The sequence below is a fragment of the Tympanuchus pallidicinctus genome, unplaced genomic scaffold, assembly GCF_026119805.1.
Source record: "Tympanuchus pallidicinctus isolate F22 unplaced genomic scaffold, pur_lepc_1.0 scaffold22, whole genome shotgun sequence".
NCBI lineage: Eukaryota > Metazoa > Chordata > Aves > Galliformes > Phasianidae > Tympanuchus > Tympanuchus pallidicinctus.
The window spans coordinates 14,492,280-14,508,137 of NW_026294739.1; the positions used below are offsets into that span (position 1 = coordinate 14,492,280).

At 40.9% G+C, this 15,858-nt stretch overlaps 1 protein-coding gene across 9 annotated transcripts in view; it reads left to right on the top strand.

Annotated features, from left to right (window-relative positions):
• The window catches only part of ARMC9 (armadillo repeat containing 9), a 57,498-nt gene that overhangs the window by 13,127 nt on the left and 28,513 nt on the right, over positions 1 to 15,858 (top strand). For 3 of the 9 annotated variants that reach the window (XR_008207736.1, XM_052686885.1, XM_052686892.1), the window contains 7 exons: positions 5,521 to 5,556; positions 11,442 to 11,476; positions 11,670 to 11,807; positions 12,201 to 12,312; positions 13,245 to 13,337; positions 14,263 to 14,353; positions 15,266 to 15,389. Coding sequence is in view for 8 of the 9 variants with exons in the window: in XM_052686885.1 (XP_052542845.1) it covers positions 5,521 to 5,556; positions 11,442 to 11,476; positions 11,670 to 11,807; positions 12,201 to 12,312; positions 13,245 to 13,337; positions 14,263 to 14,353; positions 15,266 to 15,389 (629 nt within the window). In the remaining variant the exon portion in view is untranslated. The remainder of the gene's footprint in view (positions 1 to 5,520; positions 5,557 to 11,441; positions 11,477 to 11,669; positions 11,808 to 12,200; positions 12,313 to 13,244; positions 13,338 to 14,262; positions 14,354 to 15,265; positions 15,390 to 15,858) is intronic. The other 6 variants (XM_052686890.1, XM_052686891.1, XM_052686886.1 and 3 more) reach the window with 5 other exon arrangements.

The window sequence follows — 15,858 nt, forward strand, 5'->3', positions numbered from 1 at the left end:
AGCATCAGGCAGAATAGTGGGAACACATGAGGAAAAGGAGCAGAAGGGAGGACTGTGTTTTTGTAAGAAATAGTTTTTAGAAGGCCAATCTAAGCCACCTTGTTGGTTTACACGATGGGCTTGGCTCCATTTCTGAAGATCTTTGATCTTACCAATAAGCGAATCGGGATGCCTGGTTCTTTTCCTTCCTTCTCTGTTCACATACATACCCTTCCTTCACTGCTAATGCTCAGAACTCACATCTTGCCCTGGCAGTGTGTTTAGGCGATGCACTCTTAGCAGCTCTAGCAGGCTGCTTTTCCAGGGGTTCAGGAAGGAGCCAGGATTTGTGTCAGCTACCTCAGCTTTAAGGACTGTATGTAATTCTTCTCAGATAAACGCTGTGTCCTTGGTGCATGGTTATACCATCTTCTGTGCCTTATTATAACCTCCCTCCTCCAATTTTTCTTCTAAAAAACAGTTTTCTGAGGTTTTCCAACTTTCCCTGTCAGCAGCTTTCCAAGATGATGCTTCTTGTATCCCATTCACCCGCATATTGTCACCTGGTGCAGCCACATGCCTTCTTCTCTGAGTTCCTGCTTTTTTGCTTGTTTCAAGATTTTCCCTTTTTGTTCTGCACTTTCAAGTTGCTTCATTGTGTGATGAGATGACCTTCCGATCTCCTGAACCCTTTTGCGGGCACAGGGCAAATTGTCTTCCCTATGCAAGTTGACAGTTTCTCTTTTCATCCACTGCATGGTACATGGAAGTGGCTGAAGCCATACCTTTGCCAATAAAAGCTGAGTGAACTACATTTGTCTTTTTGTTCCCCATCACATATGCTGCTTTTAGCAAAAAATGTCTTTCCTTCTGCAGCCCTGTGGCCTTTAGGCTTAGACATCTGTTTTATTCTCTGTGAAAAAAAGTTTAAGATCAATAAGTGATCATTGAAGAAGTGGGTAAGCAACAGTTTACGAACACAGAGTGTCAGAGGAAACCTCTGTCACCATTTGTAAGAACAAAAGAAGATAGCCAAACAGATTTACCTGAAATAGTTGACACTTGGCTGCTCCTCCAGGGCAGATCAGGTGACTGTTCAGAATCTCTTTCCACCATTCTTCATCTGTTTCCTTCTACTAAACAGTGTTGAAATGATTGTCAGCCTTACACATCATGTTTGTTTGCTCCTGCTTCTCTAAAAATATCTCTGAAAGCTTTTGTACTCTGGAAATGCATTTATCACTGCACTTATGCCAACATGGCAATTTTAATATGATTTCTTGCTACGCAGACGGGTCAGAGAAAGAAGTTTTGATTGGAGTGGGTTTTCTGCTCACCTGAAAGTAAATTTTGCCTCCTTTTCATCCCAAATTAGCTGGGTTAAGCTGAGTAAAGCTATCTTCTTTCAGCACAGTTGAGTATTTTTATACTAGATTTTACTAACATAACTATTTCAGTGCATCTTAATGGTCCCCTACCCACACTGCTTGAGACAGTTGTTGTACCATCAAAGTTCTCTAGGGAAAGACCAGGACAACTATAGCACTGAGTCTGTTTAGATTAAGGGTTTCTCAACTGGTTCAGGTCACTCCTTAACAGTGAGGTTATAGTAGCTCCTGTGGTTGAAATTTAAATGTTGTTTCTATAAGCAGACTCTCATACTGAAGCGGTCTGAGCCATTAGCCAAGTTGTGGGGACAGGACTGATCACACTCTTCACTGTAGAACTTAACTGCATAATAACCAGATTCCTCCATCTTATCCTTTTATCCTACTTGATAATACTTTCTTGTTTATTTCCCATGTGAATAGTTCTGTTTCTATACAAGAACAGCAAACGTGCAGAAACACAATTATAATAAATATATGTAGCCCCAAAATACTTCTGAGCACTTCCTGCCTCTGTTGATCTGTGAAGCCAGATGGGATGGACTGAAAGCCATACTGGATCTGTTTGCCACTGGGTCACTAAGGCATCCCATTACTTCTAATTAGCCGCTCCAAATGCCTCATTGTTACACACTTACATGTTATTGTTCTACACTTCAGTAGTTTCACATAAGTTTGGGAATAAGACTGGAGTCATCATGACCCAGACAAAGTGGTAGCATGAGGTGCAGCATCTGTGCTGGATTTGTGTTGGAAGATCCCATCGCTTCTTGCTTACAATTAGAGGCACTGAAGTGTGGTCTTTCCAGCTACTCCATCTCACAGAGCCCCTGCTGCTCTGAAGTGACAGTCACCTGTATAACTGCAGGTGGAGGAGACTAGTGAGAGTGGCAGCTCTTTTGCTCATCCTTACCATTAGGTTACTATATTGGCAAAATGCAGGGGCTGGCTAGATGTGCAATAAATAGTTTGGAAAGAAGGGATGGTTGTGTTCACCCAGCCGTGCTGGCTCAACCTGGGACAGTGCAAGATTGGGAGCAGGTGCTGAGAGCAGGAAATGCTGAAGCTCTCAGTGCTGCTCTGAGGAATGTGTACACAGCCATGCCTTAGCTGTGTACAGAATATTTTAAAGGCAATTAGAAGGTGATGCCGCAGTTTTTATTTGCTCTGTTTGTAATGTCTGCCCTTGAGGTATATCTTGCACAGGAATACTTAGAAACTGTTTTTAGGAGGGAATCTGCTTTGCTTTTCAGGCAAACAGGCATTTTGCAGTCATGTTGAAATTTAAGGTCTGCCACTTAGTGCACAGCTGACATTCTCTTTCTAATAGGTTGTAGCATCATACTGTGAGATGTGTACTTGGACTTGACAGTGTATTTTGCTGGATCAGCTGCAGCACTGGTAGCTTTAGGATACGCTGGGAAGTAGGACTGTACCTGCGTAATCACCATGAAGTACTGCCCAAGGAAACTAGAGAGTGTGCCTTGGATTATATCCTTGGTAGCATTACTTATCTGTAAAATTTATTTTGTTCCCAGTGCATTGTACTTGGTGAACAATTTGTAATATCTGGGGGTAAAGGCGGGACATGACACTGAGAGGTGGCATTGTGTGATATAAAGCCATGACGTCTCAGGCTCTGAAGGTACAGTAAAGATAGCATGTATATATCACTTACCAGTGTGTGCTGTTCCTGTGCAAACATCAGCTTCCTGCTTTGTCTCCTGTCAGCAGAGGCCTGTCACTTTCATACTGCAATAAATTCGCATCAGGAGAACAAATCCCAGCACCAGTCTTTCTTACAGAACTGGCTTCGAGGCAGTAATGTTTCTGAAGCAAGAGACTTTCTCAGTGTAACCATATCCATGAAATCTTACTCAGTAAGGGTGGCTGGTGTTGGCTGTTGCTTTCGGCTCTCCGATGAACTGGCTTGAATCTCATTCTTTTGTCGAGCAACTGTATGCTTCTTGCCAGCTCTGCAACCTCGTGAGCTGGTGAGCCTGATCTGCAGCCCAGGGACAGGATGCATCTGCTGCATGCAGATAGAGGGATAGAGGCCATGGTATACTGTTACAGGTGGAGACTTTTCTAAGGCTTTTGTAAGGTCTTACTTTCTCATAAGACTTTTTTGAAAGCTATCCCCATCTTTGATCATGTCATTTGACATGTGTGCTCCTGTACGGGAAGATAGGAAGGCCAGGAGAGCTGTTGGAGCAGAAAATGTCTGGGTTTCAGGACAGGAGGTCAGAGCACCCATTCTGACAAGTTGAGGCAACAGTCATCTGAAGATTTAATCAGATTTCTGACCTCATAATGTTTGGGCAAGGAAATAATGTGGGTAATAGCGGATAAGTTTGAGATTAATTCTTTTAAGCATTTATTTGACACTTTCCCTTTTATTTGTAATATACTTGAGTTAACTCTGCACTTCAGTTTTCTTGTTCTTTTAATGTTGATTTGTCTGATGAGTGAGAAGCATGAATTGGAGTCTTTTGTTGCCTGCAAGTGTGTCAGTTTAATTCACAGCATGAAACCTGGCAGTTTCTTTCTCTTTACTAGCTTGGATTTGATCTTCTGTCCTGATCCAACATAGCTGTTAAGCAGGAACTCAGTCTTAAACCCATGCATAGATTTTCCAATTCACATACTGTGCACACCATCCTGAAATTTCTTGGATTAGGGTTAATGTAGTAAGAATCTCTGAACTTTGGATTGAAGGGGAAGCTGGGAGTACTTCCCCAGATGTGCAGTCTCCATCACTGTCAAGATGAGTCTTACCCACTGGAAAGAGGTTCTGTGATTAGAAAGCTTTGTAGTTGATTGCATGTGTTGTTCTTCTGTCATGGAATAGAATTAATACTCATTATGTTTTTGCTGCTGTTCAGTCTGATTATATTTGCCTGTGGATCTAATTAGCTGAATTAATCTCTGTAGTAAGTTTTGAGTGTCTAAGTTTTTCTTCTGATGAAGTATGTTTTTATTTTCTGTCCCTGTCCATGGGATGATTCATATATGTTGTTGCTTATATATGAGAAGACACAAACCTGCCTTTAAATGTGAACAAAGAGAAGTTTTTTCCTCTGCTGACACAGTACGTGATGCCTTCCTCTATGTAACTGCATCTTCTTTGCTTCACCTATAAAGTAAGGTGCTGTCACTTGCAGGGACTTCCACAAACTTTTCCTGTTGTCATCCTTGAGTCCTTTAGTATCATCTTTGTCCTGATGCCTGTGGATATTTTCATTGGCTCAGGTCATGTATTTGGTGAAATTTCATCTCATCACACCAGAGGTCATCTCATGGTTTCTTTTGCTCACTCATTGTGTTCTACCTCTGTTATCTGTTGTGCTAAATTTAAATTGTCTTAGCCTGGAACTCTGTGTGTGTGTTTGTAAGAGTTAAAATACTCATTCACTTCAGGGAATTCAACTGTTCTTTTTATATATTAACCTGTTCTGGGTTAAATCAGTTAAGTATCTTAGTCTCAGTAAAGAGAACATGGCATGTTTGTACTGAACTGCTCAAACCATGAATCATGTCTGATTTTTACCTTAGTAACTCAGTTGTAGGTTTCCTTTCAGAGTCTTTTCCTTAATGTAGGCTTGGAACCTTTGGGGATGGGGAATAGATAACATTCCCAAAACACCTCACATTGTTTCTCCTGGCTTTTGTTAAGTGATGGTGAGAAATTTCAGCCAAAGCAAGTGTGGATAAAATTTAGAGCTGAGGCCTTCTGATAGAAAGCCATGTCCATTGAGACTTATCTCTTTAGCTGCTTCAGTGTAGCGAACAACAGAATTTGTAGATCCACAGCAATGTGGCAGTGCTTGGCATACAGCTGTTCCAACCAGCAGTTATGATGGAGTGATGTGCAGACTGGTATGTTCACCAGGTATTGGAAGGAGAGCATGAGTGTGTCCTAAGTGATGCACTCTGATTTCAGTCTTAAAACACACAGGTTTGTGGAATGGGAGAAGGTGGGTATACTTTTCCTTATAGAGCTAATGGTCTGTTAATCCTTAGCTAATTTTCATTTTTTTTTAATCACTTTTTTTAAGGACTGTGCATTTCTCTGTGATTTATTTCTGTTAACTTGTTGTTTTTTTTTTTTTTAATCTTCTTTATTTTAATGTGTGCCTGTTTGCCCATAAAGGGACATTGCTCTATGAGCCCTTGTGATGACGGATATGTAAGTGTCTCTATCTTTATATCCTTTCACATTGCCTGCTGCAATCTGTCGCTGTTTGTATCTCACTTCACAACATGTAACCATTTTCTGTGTATTTTAACTCATCGTTACATTAACTGTATGGTTTATATCTGCTGAAAATATGTGCAAGGCTTGGTATTTGTGCATGGAGAACAGAAGTTCTCAGTAACCTTATGGCTTTGTAATATGTGTAACACGGCATGTCAACAAAAGATCAGCTTTGTCCACAACTTTTACGTGAAACACAGCTTCTTTACAACGTACAGAAAGCAATTGTTTCTTCCATGTGAACGTCAGTGTATATAATGCGAGGTCTTAGAAGTGTGCCAACGCTACCTGATCCCGCAACACCTTTGAGTAAACAGGTGGATGGATATTAGTGCTTGAGATAGCACAGCTTATCAGAGGTGTGGCTTATTTTATGTGTTTGTAGTTTTGATTTGCAGTTAGAGATGATCATTTTTTTCCGTGCAATTAAAATGGCCCCTTTTCGTTAGAAGCCAAAAAAGCAAAAGTATTCTGCGTGCTGCCCGTGACTTCTGTAACCCAGATGGAGGCCTGTATTCTGGCAATATTACAAAGAAGCCATAAGAATCTAATTCTGCCCAGTGCATTCTTTGCAAAGAGAGGAAATGAGTCCAATTCTAAGTAAGTCAACATGTAATCAAATCATAAAGGTGATTGACACCAATTCTAAAAAATGCCAATCAATTTTCTGTTTAAAATCACCCACATTTGTTGGTTTGTGTTGTGTTTTTTTTTAAAATTTATTTGAGTAAAACAAGATCTGACCTTCCCAGAACACTGAACTTTATTTCAAATGTGTTCCTCACTTCCCACTTTAATGCCATTTGGTTTGGAGAAACAATCACCATATGCAACAGCCTATTCCTTATGTGCTTCTTTTTTTTGACATATAGAATACATGTTCATCTGTGTTTAAAAGATGACCTGTATCAAGCACCCTGGTACTGCAAGTGTGAGAGGTACTACTGGCCACCCTTTGCTGGGTGCTCACCATTCTGTTTTGTTTCATCGTGATCTGTTTCAAGATTGAGAAAACCTGTTTATATATGTGAGGACATGAATGAAATGATCTTTGCTAAAGAAAAGTTCTGCCTTTATACAGGTAGCCTTAGTAAGATACAATTTTGTACAATGCAGAGTGTGCTATCTTGCAATGCAGAATTGTTTATGATTTTTTTAAGCTGTCTGACTCTAATTTTGGGGTATTTCTTGAATAGATAGATTGGTTTCCTCTAACATCTCCTTACTGTTTATATATAGCATTATTTTTCTGTCATCTGTTGTCGTTGCTTTGTTGCATAGCATTACAGTGTGACTTTTTTATGCACGCTTCATGTCTCTCAGAGAAGCTATTTTTTGTGCCAAGTAGGAAGTTTTCATAACAGCATATCTCTGGTGTAAGTAAGGAGAAGAAATAATTTAAAACATTTGCAGATCTTATGAAATAAATCTGCATGACCCCAGTAGAGACCTGCCAGCTTACACAAGCTCAGTGCCTGAGCAGTGCTAAGCTGCATGCAGCAGTCTTCCTATCATTAGCGTGTGACAAATGAGCTGAGCATTCATTGGTGATTTCTAGTGGTATGTACACCTTAGATCAAACTTCCAATCTTCGCACATCCATCACATATCTTTGATTATCAATTCTGAATCTGCATTGCATTTACAGTGAATCCTTACAGCACGTTTTCAGAGTGGTAACTGAGGTCAGAACCTGGTCTTTAGCTTCAGCTACATTCAGCACGTTACGAATGTGCACATCGAATAGTGAAGTGGAGTTGGTTTGAACGTGGGGCTGCAGCATTTGATAAGCTCAGTTGTGGTTTTGGCTTGCAGATGAAATGCATCTGTTTTCTTTTATAAATTTTGATATAATATGTTTCCCTTTGAACTTTATTCCATGCTGTTCATATTCAAGCATCGCTTCTTTCAAAAATGACGGGCTGCCATCTGTGGCTAATCTGCACTGTGACACAGTTGCTTTGCTTAATTATGGCACCTGGTTTGGCTTTGGTAAGAAACATCACAACAATAAGTCATACCTCGTGATCCTACCGGAATGAGCAATGCTTGGGCTGTTGTCTTGTTTGTTTCTCTTCTTTCCCTAAGACACCTGGTTTCTGCATGTGTTTAATTATGGAAAAATGGTTCTGCCTAATGGTTTTGCATGAAAAGTGTTTTGCTTGAGATTAAACTGATGTTGGGTATTGCACATAAGTCACATATACTTTATGTTCTCTGTGATCATTCCCTGACCAGCACTTGTTAGGCAGAAAGTTGGATAAATATTTAACCTGATAAGACCAGGAAAAGGGCTTGGGAGGAAATACTAAGTTTAAAATATCTCTTGACAACAAATCATTTTAATCTGAGAAACTGCTGATAAAAAGGAGCTATGAAAGCTTGGCTGATGTGGGCATTGTCTGGAGATGAGTGTTGGATGCAGGTTGAGGAAGGTCTCTTTCCACAGTGCCATTGGCTGCTTGAGTTTCAGTCTGTGGGCTTGGATTCATCACCTAGAAATGAAGATTGTAATGGTTTGACTAGCCTTGGAGAATAGTAGGAATTTATTGCTGGCAGAGTCGCAGCTATGAATGCAAAGTGCCGATGGCTTCACTTTATCTTGTGCAGTTATTTAAAGCAGTTGTTATAAATAAATCCAAGTTTCCTGCACCCAAATACTCTCCCTTGCTTTCTCTCTTACAAACACCATGCAGTTAGAACTTGGACACTACTGCCACAGAAGTGACAAGATGTGAGGGTTCAGCATGTAGATTTAAGAACTAGCAACAAGAGAGTAAAAGATCCATGTGGATCAAAAACCAGGATTCTGTTCTGCCAGCTTTCATTAGAGAAGGCAACCCGAACTTTTATCAGTTGAGACAAAAATGAATTTTTTCCTCATTTAAATGTAATCCTTAGTTCCTAAAAATGTAGAAGACTTCATGTTTTCACATTCATCTACAACACGAAAGCCTGTTTTTAAAAGCTTTCGGCTAAAAGATTTGCAAAGAACTTAAACAAAAGGAGTTTTGTTATTGAATTTGTAACAGGGAGGATTTTTGTTGCTGGGAATCTCTTGCTTTTGCTTTCTGTAGTAGGGTGTGTTGAGAAGATGAAGGCTGCGCTGACACTCCTGCCAGCAATAGTATGTGTGAGAGCTTGGCCTTGGAGCTGCTGTGTACTGGTGAAGAAATGTCTTTTTTATGCTGGCCAGATTATATGGCTTCTTTGTGTTAAAAGTGCTCTTGCTTTAATTAAACACAGGAGCTGCTCTGCAGGACCCAGCTGTGTCTGAGGTGTGATTTTTCATTTTAATAAATGTAATGCTCAAGTCAAGAAGTAGAACTTAACAGAGCTTTTGAGGGTTAGATGGTGTCGTGGTGCTTAACCAGGTAAATATCCTGATATTTGGGATGTCTCTGATCGGTACCAGAGAAATGAAACAGAAATGAATAAGGAAAAAAAAAACCTGCCATGTGAATTGTGGAAGATGGGAGGCTGAGGAGCACACGCTTTGGAGTGCAGCCTGGAGGGAAATCTGTGGTGGATGTGCACCCTGCCCCTCGAGTGGGACAAGGTGTTCTGTGAGGGGGGGAAGAGCTCCCTGCTTACGAGCAGGAGTTAAAGTGAAGTGTTAAATGGTGTGTTAGCTGCAGGTGGAGGGCCCGTGGGGCTCACCTCTCAGGGATACCTCTGTTGCTTGTCCCAGAGTAGTACAGACCCCGCAGTCATTGCCCTGCAAGCTCCAGGAGATCAACTGGATGGCAGAACTTCCAGAACAGACCAGAAAGCGATATAATTCCTTAGCAATTCCTCTTGTCATACAACTCCTTAAAATACAGACCTACATAAATCCCAAAACTAGGAAATAGTGGAGTTGTCACTATGCTGTATCAGCTGTTGCTATTTTGCAGAATTAGTTTCTGTGTCACAATCATAGAATGATTAAGGTTGGAAGAGACCACGGGGATCATCTAGTCCAGCTGTAATCAAGTACTAATTTTCTTGTTTTCCTTTTTGTGGTGTTTGTGTGCCGTGAATGTTTGGTTGTTTAATTGCAAAGCAATAGCTTGTAGCACTTGCATGCTGCCTCTCATTGGTAGATCTCAAAGAAGAGCTCACAGGAGATTCTGATGCCTGTGTCCTTCCTTTTTGGATAAGAAAATCAGGGCCTAGAGATAGGAAATTACACACTTAAATATTGTCTGCTTCTGATGGCTGAGTCAGAGCTATACACGTCTCCAGCCAATTTCTTACGCAGTTTGCCATACTGTGAGGACATACATTAGCTTACTTATGTCTAATTCCAATCGTGCAAAGGCAGATGAAGAAAGGAGGTCTCTGCCTGTAATGTGGTTGCATCATCTTTGCTTACCAGTGATGCTGCCCATGGGCAGTCAGGTTGAATGGAGGTGCTGTGAAGGACCAGCCAGCCCTGAGAATCCTCCTGTCTGCTTTGCCTAATCGAACCTGAAGTAACACAAACCGTGTCCAGATTGCTTCCCAGGAACACCAAAGGGCTGGGAAAGCCTTCACCCTGTGAGGTTCTAGGCTGATGCTCTTGGGTCTGAAATGCTAAGAAAAATGATTGCAAATAAGTGGGGGCAAAACGATTGAAATATATATAATATTTTGAAAGATTTCTCTGCTGGTTGAGAAAGATGGTTATGTGAGGAGTGCTGTCAAGACGGGTTAACGCTGCAGTGCATGACCTATTAATTATCTATTGTATACCAGTCATTCATTGACTGAAACATGGCATGAAATGCTTCCTAATGTGTGTATAAGCTTATTTCACATCTGAGAGAGCAGTTCCTTCTATTACAAAGAATACCCACGAGCTTTGTGAAGACGTCAGCTGGTGTAACTCAGTATTCTCTGCGGCACTGCATGCCTTTTGTCTGCTAAACCCTCCGTTTTAAATCTGACAATAGACTCTGATTATATAGCTCCCATTGAAAGAGGCTAGGTTAGAAGAGGAGGTGGGTTTTGCAGTCATAAATGGAAACGAGACACTGCATAGAAAGTGAGTAGTGAGATCGACACAAAAGGTGACACAGAATATTCTGTGAACATGGCGTGTAGTTGACATTGAAATGCATAATATGAAGCACAGTTAGTGCTAGCTAAAGAAATATTTATTAAACAAGACATCTTTTATATGGTGTTGACATCTTTAAGCTCTGGCTTGTGCAGCAGTGGTGCCTTCCTTTGCTTTGAGTCACGCTGCAGCAAAGCAGAAATATCCAGGCTTAAATGGAGCTTATCCTAGGCAGAACCTCTGCGAAATGGCATGTTGTCCCACATCCCTTCTGTCTGCAGTAGGCTTTTCTTTACATATTTATGGCTGTGTGTATAGGTATATTTTAATAGCAGCAGGAAGTCTGAGACAATTGGTATTGAAATTGCATTTGGGTGAAATGCATGGTATGTCTCCACTGGGAAATTATTGCACTGTTAAGGTATTAAGATTTTTGAAGTCAAGAGACAATGAAAAAGGTCTTCGTCTTCCTCAGTGGATTTCAGAGAGTATTTTCTCCTCTCTCCCTTTTCTGCATTTTTGAATGTTTGAAGTGAGTTTTTGGAGTATGTCAGTGCAGACAGCACAGATAGATCATAACAAAAAGGGATTTAAACTTTTTAACTACTTTGAAGGAAAGGGAAGAGAAGTATTGAAGTCGTTTCTAGCTGTGTTTCTAAATAGCAACATAGGTTTTATATGAAAGGAACTGCAAACCTCAGTGAGAGAAAGCACTCTGGACCTTATTAATAATAGTTCCAATGTGAAATTTGAACTCATCTGTTACAATTTCCTTTTTTTTCCTCTGATCCAGGCTTCCACAATGTTAAGAGCATCTTTGGCACCTGTGTAAGTATTGCTGAGCTGCATTTATAACTGTAAAAAACAGGAGGAGGGATTGGTAAACCTAAGTGCCCTGCCTGTCATTTGCAAATGGAATCGGTCTGCATGCTTCCTCTCAGTAATCTCAGTGAGCATTGCATGCAGGCACTATGTGCTGGGATTCTTCTCTTGGGCAGGTTCAATAACATCCTCATTTCAGCAGGATGTTGCTAATCCAGCAAGTCTGTCACTCCACACCTGGGAGCTGTTTGCTCTGTTTTCTGTACTGTTTCCACACCATACATTCCTATTGTTGGAATTGCTTTGCTTCTCACAAATCAAGGGAAAAGGGGAGTTGGTAAGTTGGTAAGGTGTTTTTTATGTGTACTTTGGTAGCTTTTTTTTTTTTTAGTGCTGAACTTAGGAAATGTTGGCTATCATTAGGGTAGAGATAATGTGTCTGAGGTGAGAGATTAAGATGCTCAGACCATCAGCTGGCTGTTTAATGTCTGCAGATTGTGATGACAAGTGAACTGCATCTAAGGTGGAAGAAAACCCAAGCTCAAGACATTGTCTTGTTTATTCTAACATGGTAATGGTAATAAAAATAACAAATGTATAAGAATGTGGAGACCCTTTTCCTTAAGCAAAGGTCCTGTTTTGGCTCTTGACACATCAGTGATATCATCTGCACCAAATAAGGAGTTTGGATGAATGTCAAAATTCAATATATTTCCTATTTGCATTGTAGGAAGAAGCAGGATGTGCCCTTGTTGCCCTCTTTGGACTATGAGAAGCTGAAGAAAGATTTGCTTGCAGGGAACGATCGTCTCAAGGCCTTCTTACTGCAGGCTCTGCGCTGGGTGAGTAGATGGCTTCTGCAGAAACAGATCAGTCTCTTCTGGGGGGGGTCTAGAACTAAAATCTATCTTGTGGGCGAGGTGATTGTTCTGCTGGTCACTGTTATAGGCAGCATTTGTCTTTGTCAGTGAATCTTGCTGATGGTCTTCAGATGATGAGGGAAGCCCTGGCAGTAGGTGTGTGTATGTGGCAGTTTCTCTTTGAGAAAAGCCAGATAGGAATTCCTGAGATCTTCAGTGGAAGTTGTTTCTGATGGTTTTCAAAGAAATAGCTGATGCCTAAAACAACATTTTCGATGTGTTGCTCTGTTCAGATTCACTTAAATACTGCTGTATCAAAGAACTACCTGATTCTAACTGGTACTTTCCCTTTGTGGTGAAGGTGTTCTACAGGAGCCTACAGTTTTGTTTAACTCAGATAACTTCATAATATTTTTGAAGAACTAAAGGTGACAACAGGAAGCATAATTTTCCTGCTGAAAAGGAAGCTGACAATTTCACTGTGACAGACGTGAAAGATGGTAATAGTGAAATTCTGGTTAAGCTTCAATGTCTGTTTTCACATATCAAATAAAAAAGCAACAACTCCTAGTCAGGCCAGCAGTCCCTCTAACCCACTACTCTGAGGTGTTTCAGAAAAGCACTGCATCTGTAGCTATTGAAAGGGCTTTTAACTTCATGGGAAGTAATGCTGTGTCCTTCATGCAGAAACAGTGATTACAGCTTCCAAGGAACAGTTCTGTGATGGATCACTAAGCCGAGCTCAGGGCAGTTCATCGCATTCCCTTAGATCACTGAGGTTGAATTCCTTTTCCCTGTGAGAAAAGAATTAATTTTCAGCCATGTGGTATCAGCACCTTTGAAACCTTGTGGTCATCAATTCACCCTACCATTGATTTATTTGTCTGGTTTATTGATGTTTTTGTTTATTTCAGCGCCTGACAACTTCACATCCTGGAGAACAGAGGGATACTGTCCTGCAGGCTTACATCAGTAATGACCTCTTAGATTGCCACAGCAAGTGTCAGGTCAGCTGGAATAGTCTTCCTCTTCCTTGTATGTGATACTGCTGATTTCTTTCTGTGAAGTGCTTATGAGATGCTGTGTTCCTTTTTGAGTGCTGATGTGTTGTTAGATAAAACATTCAGTCCGTTTCACTGATAAGATGTGAATTAACACTTTGGTCATAGTACCTCTACAGAATATCTGATTGTGCATGTATTCAACAGTATTTTAGTGAATTTGGAATGGTTTGTTGTGTTGATTCACTCACCATGTTCCAGTACTGTTGCTGTCAAGTGTGAAAACAGTTTTCTTTGTTCATAAAGGTTACTTTTCTGAGGGTCCCCAGTTGTTTGAAGCAGTGGGCCTGCATCCTACCTTGTCATTGCAACAGTAACTTGTACTGTTAGAAAAGTGATCTGATTTTCCTCCCTGAAAATTTCTGTAAGAGGAGAGTTATGTGTAAAACAGGGAATAAAAATGGTTTGCAAGGTGGTGGTCTTGCTATGTTCTTGAGCTGCTTAGTTGTCAAGAAATAGCACTTCTATTCAGCTGACATGAACATTCAGTTAGTGACCAAAAGACTGCTAACTTCACTGATGAACTTACATGGACTAATTTTAGATTTCCTCTTTAGCAGTGCTGTTTCATTACAATTCTCACTCTACACCATGCTGTTCTAACAGACTGAGCTGAGCAGCTGTACTCTGCTTATTTGTTCATTTTCTGCCTCTCTCTCAGACCTCCCCCTGACCCCGCACCAAAATAAGATTTTTAAAAAAAGAGGAAGTGGAAAATTCCAAATCCTATTAACAATTTTAAAGATGTCAGTATGCAGTCCGTGCTTGTTTGCTTTGCAAATTTACCAGAAATTTTACAGTGTTATAGAAAACTTATGTTTGTTTTTACCTGCTTTGGTGTGCTGTTGTTAATGGTTGCTCTCTTTTTCAGAGAAGTGTCCTTAAATTACTGCAGTCTAAGAGTGAAGTAGTCAGACAGTATATGGCAAGGCTCATCAATGCTATTGCTTCATTGGCAGAAGGTAAGAGATCCTCTGCAGGGGAAAGAAAAAAAGAAAAAGAGAGCAAAACCATTTTCATGTAACACTGATAGAGAGAAAAAGCATTTTCATATAAAACTGATTCACAAGTACTTCATGAGTGCGTTCACTGTGTGTGGGAATGTAGAGCCTTGCTGGCACCCCTTTTCTGGGGATTTGCTCTCACATGCATTCAGAAGAGTTTTCACTACCTGGAAAGTTTTCCTTTTGACATTGCATATGCACCATTTCTGTTGTCATTTGATTGTCTGTGGTCTGTGTGGGGGCTTACCCAGCTTAGTCTTCAGCCTCTTTATGAGGGTTAAAAAATGGGGGAGGGAAGAAGGGAAGGAATATTCCTTAGTGATTGAAGTGCCTGTAGGCAGACCTGCTACCAGGCTGCACGGTGGTCCTTATTGCTACTGTTCTTGCATTTCCTGCTCCTCACCTGAATAAATTTTTGTGCATCACTGCTCCCTCTTTGGTTGCGTATGTGCAGCTGTGTATCTCTGCCTGTCCCAGATCAGCCTTTGGTGCAGTGTTAACTATTGCTTGGAACTGAAATTGCTTTTAAAGTCAATAGTAATAAGGTACCTAACTTTCCTGAGCTCTTTGGATGTGTCTGCTCTTTTTCTGGAATATACAAAACTGATAAATCAGAGAGCATGTGGATTCTGTGTGGTGCAAGCAGAGGTACTAAGGGGGCAGTTGGGGACCTCTAATGCTGCGAGCGGGTGGAGAGTGGCTGCTCTGCTACAACTCATTTGTGCAGGTTTGTTTGGGCTTTGGCACAACATTGTGTCTCCTCAGGAAAAAAAAATAGAGGTCAATCCAGCTTAGTCTTCCAAGGAGAAGAAACTTTTCTGTCATGCATCAGTATCTCAGCATCTGTTCTTTCATCGCTCTTTGCACCAGGTCGTCTCTACCTTTCTCAGAACCCAGTGTTGCTGCAAATGCTGGAGGAGAGACTGAAAACTGAGGACAAGGATTCCCTTACATGGGAGAACGTTCTGGGGGCTCTGCAGAAATTCAGCCTCAGGTGATGAAAGCACAGCATGCAGTGGTGACAGCAGGAGAGGAAATGCGGGCTAAGTTGGGCTCTGTTCAGGGAGGAAAGAAAAGCGCTCGATTTTCCCATAACAATCATCAGCCCCTCTGATGGCTGATGAAAGCAATGTCATTTATTATAGAGAACTCAGTTTTGCTGACTGAATTAACCTGACTTCCTACCAGCTATCAAGACACAAGTAAATGTACGTCTCCTGCCGTAGCTGTGTGTGCTTTTGTATGTGTTCCTTAACTGAGCAACTGCAGTGAAAGTCTTTATGTAGAAAGTTCTGAAGATCCCACACGAGGGAAAAAAAAACAAACAGCTGACTTACATTCCCTTGCATTTTGTTATCCTCTTTACAAACATTTTTCAGGGTTTTCATCCTCAAACTGTTAATCCTCCTTCCTGAGGTTGTCTGTGCACAGGCTGTTCTGTTTCTTACTTCTGCATCAGTACT